Genomic DNA, 12,698 nt, shown 5'->3' on the forward strand with positions numbered 1-12,698 from the left:
TTGGGGTATTATTGCTGGACTGTTGATCTAGACACTCGGGTAATGTTCTGGGGACCCTAGTTCAAATCCCACCGTGGCAGATTGTTGAATTTGAATTCAGTTTAAAAAATCTGGAATTAAGCTTGAATGATCATGCATCCAATGTCAATTGTTGGAAAAACCCATCTGGTTTACTAATGACCTTTTAGGGAAGGAAATCTGTCCTCACCTGGTCTGGGAGAAAGTGAGGACTGCAGATGATGGGGATCAGAGCTTAAAAATGTGTTGCTGGAAAAGCGCAGGTCAGGCAGCATCAAAGGAGAAGGAGAATTGACGTTTCGGGCATAAGCCCTTCTCCTTTGATGCTGCCTGACTTGCGCTTTTCCAGCAACACATTTTTAACCTCACCTGGTCTGGTCCATATGTGACTCCAGACTACAGCAATGTGGTTGACTGTTGATTGTTCTCTGAGCCAAGTCAGTGACGTCTAAATCACGTGAATGAACAAAAACAAATGCTGTATATGCAATGGGGTAAGCGTGTGGCTGGTCTGGAACACGTAGGGGTCATGACCTGTGTGGGAATGTGCAGGGCCTGGAGTAGGTGCAGTTGTGAGTGTTTGTGGCAAGTAGGGGCACAGTTTAATAGTTATCCAGGAGTTAGACTAAGTTTTCAATTGTCTTAACATTTCCTGAATAACACTCTTTACCTAACTGGAGCAAAAGTGTTTGAAATTTTCATATTAAATGGATACTTTCGGAGGGGTCTAGGTGTAGGGAAATTATCCAGCAGAATCTTCAATTTCCCAGGCAATTACCTCAGAGGCTGTTCTTTCAGTGATTCTGCAGGGTCCCCATCAAATCTCTAATCTACAGTGCAGAAACAGTTATCTGTGTCATAGAGATGTGCAGCATGGAAACACACCCTTTGGTCCAACTCATTAATGACGACCAGCTATCCCAACCTAATCTCGTCTCACTTGCCAGCAACCGGCCCATATCCCTCCAAACTCTTCCTATTCATATACCCACCCAGATGTCTTTTTAAATGTTGCAATTGTACTAGCTACCTCCACTTCCTTTGGCAGCTCATTCCATACTCTTACCAGCCTCTGCGTGAAAAAGTTACTCCTTGGGTCCCTTTTATATCTTTCCCCTCTCACCCTAAACTTATGCCCTCTAGTTCTGGACTCCCCCGCCCCAGAGAAAAGACTTTGTCTATTTATCCTATCCATGTCCCTCATGATTTTATAAACCTCTATAAGGTCAGCCCTCTGCCTCCATGCTCCAGGGAAAACAGCCATAGCCCATTCAACCTCTCCCTATAACTCAAATCTTCCAATCCTGGCAACATGCTTGTAAATCTTTTCTGAACCCTTTCAAGTTTCACAACATCCTTCGATAGGATGGAGACCAGAATTGCACACGCTATTCCAAAAGTGGCCTAACTAAAGTTGTGTACGGCCACAACCTGACCTCTCAACCTCTTTTACTCAGTGCTCTGACCAATCAAGGAAAGCATACCAAGCATTGCCTTCACTATCCTATCTACCTGCACCTCAACTTTCAAGGAACAATGAACCTGGACTCTAAAGTCTCTTTGTTCACCAACCCTTCTCAGGCCCTTACCATTAAGTGTATAAATGCTGCTCTGATTTGCCTTTCCAAAATGCAGCAGCTCGCATTGATCTAAATTAAACTTCATCTTAAACTTCATTCATGGGTGCATTGGCCCATCTGATCAAGATCCAGTTGTAATCTGAGCTAACCTTCTTCACTGTCCACTGCACCTCCAATTTTGGTGTCATCTGCAAACTTAGTAACTATACCTGTTATGCTTACGTCGATATAAATTATAAGTATTGGACCCAGCATTGATCCTTGTGGCACTCCACTGGTTGCAGGCCTCCAGTTTGAAAAACAACCCTCCAACACCACCCTCTGTCTTCGATCTTTGAGCTAGTTCTGCATCCAAGTGGCTAGTTCTCCCTGTATTCAATGAGATCTGGCCTTGTTAACCAGTGTCTTCTGGGAAATCTTGTCGAACACCTTACTGAAGTCCATATAGATCACATCTACCACTTTGCCCTCCTCAATCCTCTTTGTTACTTCTTTAAAAAACTCAATCAAGTTTGTGAGACATTTCCCACGTGCAAAGCCATGTTGACTATCCCTAATCAGTCCTTGCCTTTCCAAATACATGTACATCCTGTCCCTCAGGATTTCCTCCAGCAACTTGCCCACCACTGAGGTCAGGCTCACTGATCTATAGTTCTCTGGCTTGCTCTTACCACCTTTCTTTAATCATGGCACCATGTTAGGCAACCTGCAGTCTTCTAGCACCTTACCTGTGATTATCGATGATACAAATATCTCAGCAAGGGGCCCAACAGTCGCTTCCCTACCTTTCCCACAGAGTTCTCTGGTGCACCTGATCAGGTCCTGGGGATTTATCCACTTGTGTGCACTTCAAGGCATCCTGCAGCACTACCTCTATTATATGGACATGGTTCAATATGTCACTGTTATGTTCTTTTCCCAAAGTTTCACACACTAGATGCAATTTGCACATGCCAACTTCTGCAAACAATTAAAGTTTATTAAAGCTTCTACAAGCTAGGTGACCCCTTTTGACCCTGTTCGCAGGCAAGCGAAGTTGGGTCAAAGTGAGGTCCAACACAAAGAAAACACATCCCCTTTATGCAGGTCAGTTGGCCATGGCTACAAATGCTTTGGCCACTCCCCCACAGTCAAGACAGCCCCCAGTTACTCACTTTCACATGTTACCCCAGGTACAAAGGCAGGGTGAGATCATCCTCAGAGATAATGCAAATGCTAATGCCCTAATCTTGGTGAGTCATCATACAAATTTCCTGACTGTGATTCCCCAAGACAATGGAGATGTGCAGAGAGACATTTGCATTTAATCTTTTAACATTGCATCACCATCTATTTACCTACATTCCATATCTTCCATGTCCTTCTCCACAGTAAGCACTGATGCAAAATACTCATTTAGTATCTCCCCCATTTTCTGCGGCTCTATACAAAAGCTGCCTTGCTGATCTTTTGAGGGGCCTTATTCTCTCCTTAGTTACCTTTTTGTCCTTAATGTATTTATAAAAACCCTTTGGATTCTCCTCCACTCTATGAACCAAAGCTATCTCGTGTCTCCTTTTTTGCCCTCCTCATTCCCCTCTTAAGTATACTCCTACTGCCTTTATACTCTTCTAAGGATTCACTCGATCTCTCCTGTCTATATCTGACATATGCATCCTTCTTTTTCTTAACCAGACCCTCAATTTCTTTAGTCATTCAGCATTCCCTATACCTACCAGCCTTTCCTTTCACCCTAACAGGAATATGTTTTCTCTGGATTTTCATTCTCATTTCAAGGCTTTCCATTTTCCAGCCGTCCCTTTCCCTGCGAACATCTGCCCCCAATCAGCTTTTGAAAGTTCTTGCCTAATACTGTCAAAATTTGCCTTTCTCCTGTTTAGAACTGTAACTTTTAGATCTGTTCTATCCTTTTCCATCACTATTTTAAATCTAATAGAATTATGATCGCTGGCCCCAAAGTGCTCCCCCACTGACATCAGTCACCTGCCCTAACTTATTTCCCAAGAGTAGGTCAAATTTTGCACCTTCTCTGGTAGGTACACCCACATAATGAATCAGAAAGTTTTGTTGTACACACTAAACAAATTCCTCTCCATCTAAATCGTTAATACTATGGCAGTCCCAGTCTATGTTTGGAAACTGAAAATCCCCTGCCAAAACTACCCAATTATTCTTACAGATATCCTTCCAAATTTGTTAGGCAATTTCTCTCTGACTATTAGGGGTCTATAATACAATTCCAATAAGGTGATCATCCTTTCTTATTTCTCAGTTGCACCCAGATAACTTCCCTGGATGTATATCTGGGAATATTCTCCCTTGGTACAGCTGTAAAGCTATCGCTTATCAAAAACGCCACTCCCCCCTCCTCCTTTGCCTCCCTTGCCTCCCTTTCTGTCTGTCTTGTAGCATTAGTATCCTGGAACATTAAGCTGCCAGTCGTGTCCATCCCTGAGCCATGTTGCTGTAACAGATATGATATCCCAGTCCCATGTTCTTCACCATGGCCTAAGTTCATCTAGCTTCCCTTTTAGGCTCCTTGCATTGAAATAAATGCAATTTAATTTATCAGTCCTACCTTGTTCTCTGCTTTGTCCCTGACCATTTAACTACTTTTCTCAACCATACCAGCCTCAGATTGATCTCTTTTTCTCACTATCTCCCTGGGTCTTCATCACCACCTTCCTAGTTTATGTCCTACTGAGCAGCTCGAGCAAATCTCTCTGCCAGCATATTTGTCCCCTTCCAATTCAGGTGCAATCTCTCCTTCCTGTGCAGGTCACTGCTATGCCAGAGGAGATTCCAATGATCCAAAAATGCGAATCCTTCTCCCATAACACCAGTTCCTCAATGCCTTGTAGTCACCTGCTCAGTTCTCCTGTTCCTACCCTTGCAATCTCGTATCACCAGGAGTAATTGAGATATTCCTACTCTCGAAGACCTCCTTTTTAAATTCCTGCCTAAGTCTCTCTATTCTCCCTTCAGAATCTCATCATTTTCTCTTCCTTTCATTGGTTCCAATGTGTACAATGACCTCCTGCTGGGCCCCCTCCACCTTGAGAACACTCTGCACCCTCTCTGAGACATTCTTGATCTTGACACCAGGGAAGCAACACAACATTCTGATTTTTTGCTGCTGGCCACAAAAACGCCTGTCTGTGCCTCAGACAAGAGAGTCCCCTAACACAATTGATATCTTGGAACCCGATGTACCCCTCATTGCATTAGCTTGGCTGTTTGTGCTACATCCCCCTGAAAATCTATCCCCCCTTACGTTTTCCAAAACAGCATACTTGTTTGAAATGGGGATAGCCACAGAAGACTCCTGCACTACCTGCCTACCTTTCTTAGCTTTCCTGCAGTTAACCCATCTATGTGACTATCTGTGATTTTTCTCCCTTCCTATAACTGCCATCCATCACACCCCCAGCTCTTGTAAATTCCTCATTGCCTCTAACTGTCTCTCCAACCGATCCATTTGATCTGATAGGACTCACAACCAATGGCATTTATTGCAGATATAATCCTCAGTAACACACAAACTCCCACATCCAACAAGAAGAGTATATCACTCTCCTAAGGACCATTTTTGCTTTGTCCAATCTGCAGACCCAGAAAATAGCCCCATATTATTTTTCTCCAAAACCCTGCTTCAGGCTAACTTGATATTTATGGCTTCTATTTTTAAGTTTAATCAAGAGGCATACCTCAAGTTTAAAAAAAAATTCAATGATCTCTTTTAAAGATGCCATCTAGATACTTCACGTTTGTGGACTTAAGTTCTTTTTCCCCCACAGTCCTTCAAAACCAAAGTCCTCCAAACAATATTAAAAACAGTGTCTTCATAACAGTTGTCTTTTGCACTGAAATACTGGGAACCCCATTCTTGAAGATGGCATTTTTTAACTTTGCATTCTGTTAGTTTAAGTGTTTACCACCATTAATGACTGGATGTGACAGGACTGCAGCGCTTAAATCCGATCCATTGATTGTTTTGCTTTGTCTGATGTACACTGCCCCGCTGTTTGGCAACCAAGTTGTCACCATTATTAGTAATTGGTCCTTGCAGTTTTTGATGTGTATGCTGCTACGTCTTCAGGGATAACTTTGGAATATTGTTTCAACATTATCTGTCCTCCCCTGGAATTGTGGCCATATCAGATTCGAGAAATTGGGACCAAGAGGGAAGAATGTTTTTGGCCATTTTGGCACAGTGTCCAATGCATCAAAGTTGTTTATGAGCTGGCTTTAAAAAGTATTTGTTAGGTAGTTTTTCAGCATATCAAGACCTTCAGGCAACTGTTGCCTTTGTGTGTAACCACAGTTGGTGACATGCATTGTCTGTCTTGCTTGTTGTGCCATAAAAGACTATGAGGACCATTCCCCACACTTCCAACTTCCTGTCATCCACTTGAAGCTGGCCCTACTGTGATCAAGAAGCTCCTGAATCCATAGTTCAAGAGATCATAGCATGAGAGCTTATCCATCATGTCAATCCTCAGAGAGGGGAGACAAGGTACTTAGAATTTGAGGAAATCATTTCTCTTTTTACCCAAAGTAGCTTTCACAGTAAAACTCTGCTTAATGAATGCATTCCAATGTATCTAATCAGTTCACATACGTTTAGAACAATTGTTTTGTGTATGTCTTTCATGACGCAGCTGGCAAGGAACAGAAATTGTTTCTTGCATTGATGGAAACTAGTTTTAGCTGCAAAAATCAAACTTGTCCTTGTGCTATTTTATTCTTTCAGACTTTTAATCCAGCCCAGCTAAAGGAACTGACCTGTTTCGGGTGCACTTTCCATTTTTAACCTGTCTGGCAACTTTGAGGCAGTGGTTACAGTTCAGTTCAAGTCTAGAAGTTGTTCTCCAGATTAACTGAAAGAAGGAGATATAATTTGTGAATAGCAAAGTTGCTGTTCCCTTTCAATTCTCAAATGGTCAAGAAAAATCAAGTTTCAGGTTACACTGGACATCCTGAAAGGGTGAACTTTTGTAATGGATTGTTGAAGAAGTTATACCAACTTCAATTATGGTCCTGCCAGCCCCCACAATTTCTGTATTTTTAAGTTTTCTTCTCTGATGAACTGTCATGCTTCCATCCACAACTGCCAGCTATCTAACAAACCTAACCTTGTTTATGATAAGTTTTGCTTTGTGTTGACAGCTCTCAGGTTCTATTTTTCATCTGTAAGAAATTGATCGCTCATCAGATGCTGAACAGCACAGAGATTCTTAAGTGGTTGCGGGAGATTCTAATCTGTCGGAATAAGTTTCTGCTGAAGAATAAGGTAGTGTTAAACCTCAGAAATTCCTACATGGCACTTGTGAAAAATTGAACATCTGTTTTAAAAGATAGAAATCTTTAGTGAGAAAACTTACTTGTTTCCTCCTCCAGAATAAATATTACCTGTACAGCTGAAAGACAATGATATTTTTGAGGTATAAATACCATGCAAGTATGGTCATTTTGCATGAAATCTTCTCTTACAGCCAATACCCAGTAGTGCTCTTCTTTTGCTGTGTCAATTGCCACGCAACTTTGAATAGATGAAGTATATTACTTCACACTGTTCAGCACAAAGGGTGCTTACAGAATATGAATGGTGGTGCTTGCTCATCCTTCACCCCTATTGGTTTCCAGTTTTTCTCTTTCACTGCCCTTTCCCTGATGGGTTCCAGTGTCAGTTGCTCATCCTGCATGATGAATAGCATTAACAGTGTCCCTATGCCTCTTTACTTCTACCTCCATTTTTAGAACAAGAAACTGCTTCAAACTATATCCCCCTGACATAAATAAAACAAAGAACTGCAGATGCTGCAATCTGAAACACAAACATTGCTGGAGAAACTGTGTGTCTCTGGCAGGATTTGTCAGGGAAAGCAGAGCTAACGTTTCAAATCCAGTTCTGAAGAATGATCATTGGACTTGAAATGTTAACTCTGCTTTTTCTCTGGAGGTGCTGGCAGACCTGCTGAGTTTTGCCTGCAATTTGTTTTTGATCCCTCTAACCACAGTATTGGTCGTCATTTTCAACTTCCTTATGAAGGAGGAAGATTGCCATAGATTGTGTGAAACTTGCTCTTCAATGGCATGATAATATCGTGAATAAAAGGGTCGAGACTATTTATTCCATAGAAAACATAAACTGATGTTAACTTAATTTGGAATGAGTTAAAAGTTGAAAAATGGGTTCATTTGAGGGTAATTATTACGTTTTTACACACAAATATAGGACACAAAGTATGCCAACTGCAATGTGAAGACAATGTTTTACAGCTTTGTATGCTTGTGATTTTCAGTTTGCTTTCTGTACAGGATTGTGAAACCTTCTAAAGGATAAGATATATGTGCTCATTTACTTTATGAAATTTTTATTTGCTGCATTATGGCTGAAAAATGAAAATTTGTTTTTTAAGTGAAATTTAATGAGCAGTTAGCTATTCTGCATTTACACCATTTTATTGTAGTTTTAAAACATTTTAGTACATTTCCTGTACAATTGATTACTTTGTAGTATATTGACTGTGCCAAGTACAATAAAAGGCAAAGTCATTTCAGGTGTCCCTGTATCATTTTGTTTTGTCGTTTTTAAGAGTAGATGGTAACTCTTTGCTAACTGAGTACCACAGTAGCTTGTTGCAAGAGATCAGTTATTCCAATTTATTTCATCCTGAAGTCGTTACAGAGCCATATTCTGCTGACGGCAGGACCAACCCATTAAAGAATATCTGTGGGGCATTGTCAGCCCAATGTGAAATGGTTAACCAGAGAGGAGGACTGGGGGCTAATGTGTTGAGGTGCATTCTTTCCTGTCTCCTCTCATTCTCCATCAATCCTTCTTCCAATTGCCCTGCATACATTGGCAAAGTTGTTTCCTGACAGTGTTATTTCAAAATTTTGCTTGTATTGAATCCTAATTTAATCTATTGGACCATTGTTGGGTGACAGATGTAAAGTTTCACCTGCAAATATTTATGGATATTTGTAATATTTTTCAATATAAAAACTGTAATACAAGTAAAAACCGGAATTGAAATACTCTCTGCCACCTAAGTACCTCAATGTAGTGGTATAGAAGTGTTTCTTCTGTTAACATTTTTTGAGTGAAGGTGCTAATCAATTATGTCCACAAGGTAAGCAATTTGGAAGCATGCTGGTGATTCTTCATATGGGATGGCTCAGTTTCAAACCGTCTAGATTGATTAAGCCAACTAACAGTTAAACATTTAACGATAAAGCAATGCACATATTTTCACTCCAAGTTGTGGTCTATGATTCTTGTTGTTCATTGCTTTCTGTTGCATGAAGTAATTTGTTTTTGAATGTGTTGATGGGCAAAGTAATTTTTTTGACATGCTACATGGTTGAAGAGCCCCTTCTTAAGTGTGTTTTGCGCTGTTGAGATGACAGTTAAGATTGACACCATTTGAGAAATGCTGAGTGCAATTGTGCCAAATTCTATTCTGCAGTGTTGTAAAATGTGCAAAGAGGGATTTGCTCATGTGATTGACCATTTGTGAGGTAGCAGTATTGGTCCAGACCCTAGCTGTAAAAGTCTGCTAGTTGGAGATTTATCTGATGAATTCTGAATTTTTTTTGATAAATCACCATTACTTTTTGCAGACTGATGCTTTTACAAACAATCCTAAGGTATTAAAAGAATGAAAGTACTTCAGTCTTCTTGAGTCATGAATCTGAATCCTTAAGTACTTAAGTCATGAAATGGAAGAATTACTTAAGTATCTAAGGACAAAACTAAATTTTTATGCTTCGATTGAAATATGCATTTTAAGGAGAAGATGATTTGAGTAGCTTAACTGTGTAATCTGATTTAGGGAGGCTAAGAGTACTCCTGTGTTGCTGTGTTTATACATTATCGGCCTTGTAATCTTATGAATAGATGCATCATAACATGACTGGAATATAAACAATCTTAGGATATTATCTAAAAGATATCACCAGTTTTAACAAAAGGGAAGTCCACATATCACAGCAATAATTGAGTTTATAAAATGTAAAAATTATCTTTGCCAGTTGGGCAACTAATTATTTGGTAAACTCTATTTTCTGAATGCAGGAGAACGCCACACTTGGCAGTGGAATTCCCATCTGTCGTCAAGCACAGACCAAGCTTGAAGTGGCTCTGTATATGTTCCTGTGGAGTCCAGATATTGAAGCTGTCCTTGTGTCCATGTCATGTTTTCGGCACCTCTGTGAGGAAGCTGATATCAGGTGTGGAGTTGATGATGTGCCTGTCCAGAGCATCCTGCCGAATTATAATACTTTCATGGAGTTTGCTTCAGTCAGCAACATGATGTCAACGGGTAACCACTCATGAATTTTGTGACTTCTTACCCAGAATGTTGCTTAACTTGCGTTTATACTCACTCTTGCTTTCCAAATAACTTGCAGTAAAATTTGAGAGCTTTTATGGTGACCAGTCTTGGATCTTTTGGCACTATATGATGTGCTATCTTTAAAGTAGCATTTTGGGCAGTAAGGCAAGAATGAGGATTCATACTTAAGCCTTAAACTGGAAAGGGTTGTGAATAGTTTAGATTAGATTACTTAGTGTGGCAACAGGCCCTTCGGCCCAACAAATCCACACCGACCCTCTGAAGAGCAACCCGCCCAAACCCATTCCCCTACATTTACCCCTTCACCTAACACTATGGGCAATTCTGCATGTCCAATTCACCTACTCTGCACATTTTTGGACTGTGGGAGGAAACCGGAGCACCTGGAGGAAACCCATGCAGACACGGGGCGAACGTACAAACTCCACACACAGTTGCCTGAAGTGGGAATTGAACCGGGTCTCTAGCGCTGTGAGGCAGCAGTGCTAACCACTGTGCCACCGTGCCGCCCAAAATACCTTTCCTTATTTTACTTCACATAATTCCTTCTCCCCCTCTCCCCATCCCACTAGTTTTCTGAGTTTTGGCTTGGTGAAATTTGGAGAGAAAAGTGACGTCAGATGGCAAACTGTGCATCACATTTTCTCTGAATGGAATGAGTACAGCATAAAGGAAACTCTTGGATAGTGTACAGGATGTTTTACACTTCCCAATAATTTGTTATTTCATGGAATCATACAGTACGTGGGGTCTGTACCACTGAACTTGAAAAGGGAAGGAACAACCCTATTGAATTCATGCAAGCAAGGAAATGTAGGTAAGATTAATAGGGAAGATGTAACTTGAATTTTCAAAAGTCCCCCTCATGAGATGCTAAATTGTAGAGTCATAACTAAAATTAGAGCATGTGGCGTTGGAATGAGTAGTCAAAGGGTTGGTTACAGAACTGAAAATGAAGAATGGACTCCAAGTTGGCAAAATGTTGCAAATAATGTTTTATAGATGTTAATGGTGAGATTACTGTGGTCCACAACAATGTAAATGACTTCAACTTGGGAATCAGAAATGCAAGTTCAAAATTTGTGCCTGATGTTAAATTGGTAAATATTTCAAAAAGAAAATAAACATGAAGCCTAAATGTGTAATTGACAAATTAATTTCAATCTTGGTTTTATGTACATTTTACTGGATTGAACAATGAGATTATGTAGTTAGAGGAAAGGGATCGAGGAGTGCTTAGAAGTAAATCACAAAAAGATGAACAGTTTAAAGCCTATCCTATAAAATAGGAAAGCAATCATTGGTATTCATTTCTAGAAAAAACAATTTGAAAAGTAAGGAAGCTATTTGAAATCTGTATCTCGTCTTGGTTACACAACAGATCGGAAGTTGTATGTGGTTGTGTTGGCGTTACTGTGAAAAGGATACGGAAAGTCTGCAAAGTGAGCAATGATTCGTCCGGATGATATTGGAAAGGGGTAAATATAGCTAGCAGCAAAGGCTGACCAGTTTAGTGTTCTTTCCTTAGAAAATAAGTCACTACAAGGGGGTGACCTGGGAACGTCTTGAAGATTTTGAAAACGTTCAATAGAATAGGTATCAAGATCTGATATATTCCAAATATGAGAGAAACCAAAGCTGGAGGCCACAAGTCGATTGTTAAATCAAATGGAGAATTTAGGAGAACCTTGGATTCGATAGGATGCAAAAATTGCTTTTTTCAGCAGTAGTTGAGTGAATAGCATCGATATGTTATGGAAAAGCTAGATCAACATATGGTGAAACAATAGACTTTTGTTCAGTGATAGGATTAAATGAAGATGGGCTGTGCATTTGTGTTGATTCTAAGAGGTAACAAGGGCAATTTGATTCAAATGATGTGTGTGTGCTGTAGCCTCAAAATAACACCAAACTTAAAAGAGCAGCCCTAATCTTACAACATCACTATTTTCCCTTTCAGCAGTTCCTAATTAGATCATTTTGAAAATTCCAAATTATTTTTCCTGTGGACATGCGTTGAGAAGGCATTGGCTTACAACTTGCAGCATAATTATTGAGGGGACTACTTGTCTATTGTGGATTTTGTTCAGGGTCCTGATGTGAAAAAGCGTCATAAAGCCCAAGTAAACCATATTTTAATATCATTTGACCAGATTGTCTTAATTTTTAAAGTGATTTTCTCTTGTGACATTAGGTTTTGTTTGAAAATGTACATGTTGGCAGCACTACATCTTTTATTTATTTACTTCCAATGTAAATGGTCTGTATCTTAAAACAAACAAAAATGCTTGTCACAGAAGCTCCAGTAGCTAAACTACAATGTTCTACCTATGGGCGGCATGGTGGCACAGTGGGTAGCACTGTTGCCTCACAGCGCCAGAGACCTGGGTTCAACTCTCGACTCAGACGACTGACTGTGTGGAGTTTGCACGTTCTCCCCGTGTCTGCGTGGGTTTCCTCCGGGTGCTCCGGTTTCCTCCCACATTCCAAAAATGTGCAGGTTAGGTGAATTGGCCATGCTCAATTGCCTGTAGTGTTAGGTGAAGGGGTGAAATGTGGCGGAATGGGTCTGGGTTGGTTGCGCTTTGGCGAGTCGGTGTGGACTTGTTGGGCCGAAGGGCCTGTTTCCACACTGTAATCTAATCTCTAAGTAATCTAATCATTTCATTTGCCAAGAATCAGCTTTAAAGTAGTCATTAAAACAGATCTGGTCAATGCTGATGACTAATGTGCATTT

General features: G+C 40.4%; 1 protein-coding gene across 1 annotated transcript in view; it reads left to right on the plus strand.

Moving 5' to 3' along the window:
* Positions 1 to 12,698, plus strand: part of nf1a (neurofibromin 1a) — a 324,748-nt gene that overhangs the window by 96,277 nt on the left and 215,773 nt on the right. The window contains exons 16-17 of the mRNA XM_072589187.1: positions 6,768 to 6,891; positions 9,682 to 9,928. Coding sequence (XP_072445288.1) covers positions 6,768 to 6,891; positions 9,682 to 9,928 — 371 coding nt within the window. The remainder of the gene's footprint in view (positions 1 to 6,767; positions 6,892 to 9,681; positions 9,929 to 12,698) is intronic.

This window comes from Chiloscyllium punctatum, chromosome 19, assembly GCF_047496795.1.
Source record: "Chiloscyllium punctatum isolate Juve2018m chromosome 19, sChiPun1.3, whole genome shotgun sequence".
Classification (NCBI taxonomy): Eukaryota; Metazoa; Chordata; class Chondrichthyes; order Orectolobiformes; family Hemiscylliidae; genus Chiloscyllium; species Chiloscyllium punctatum.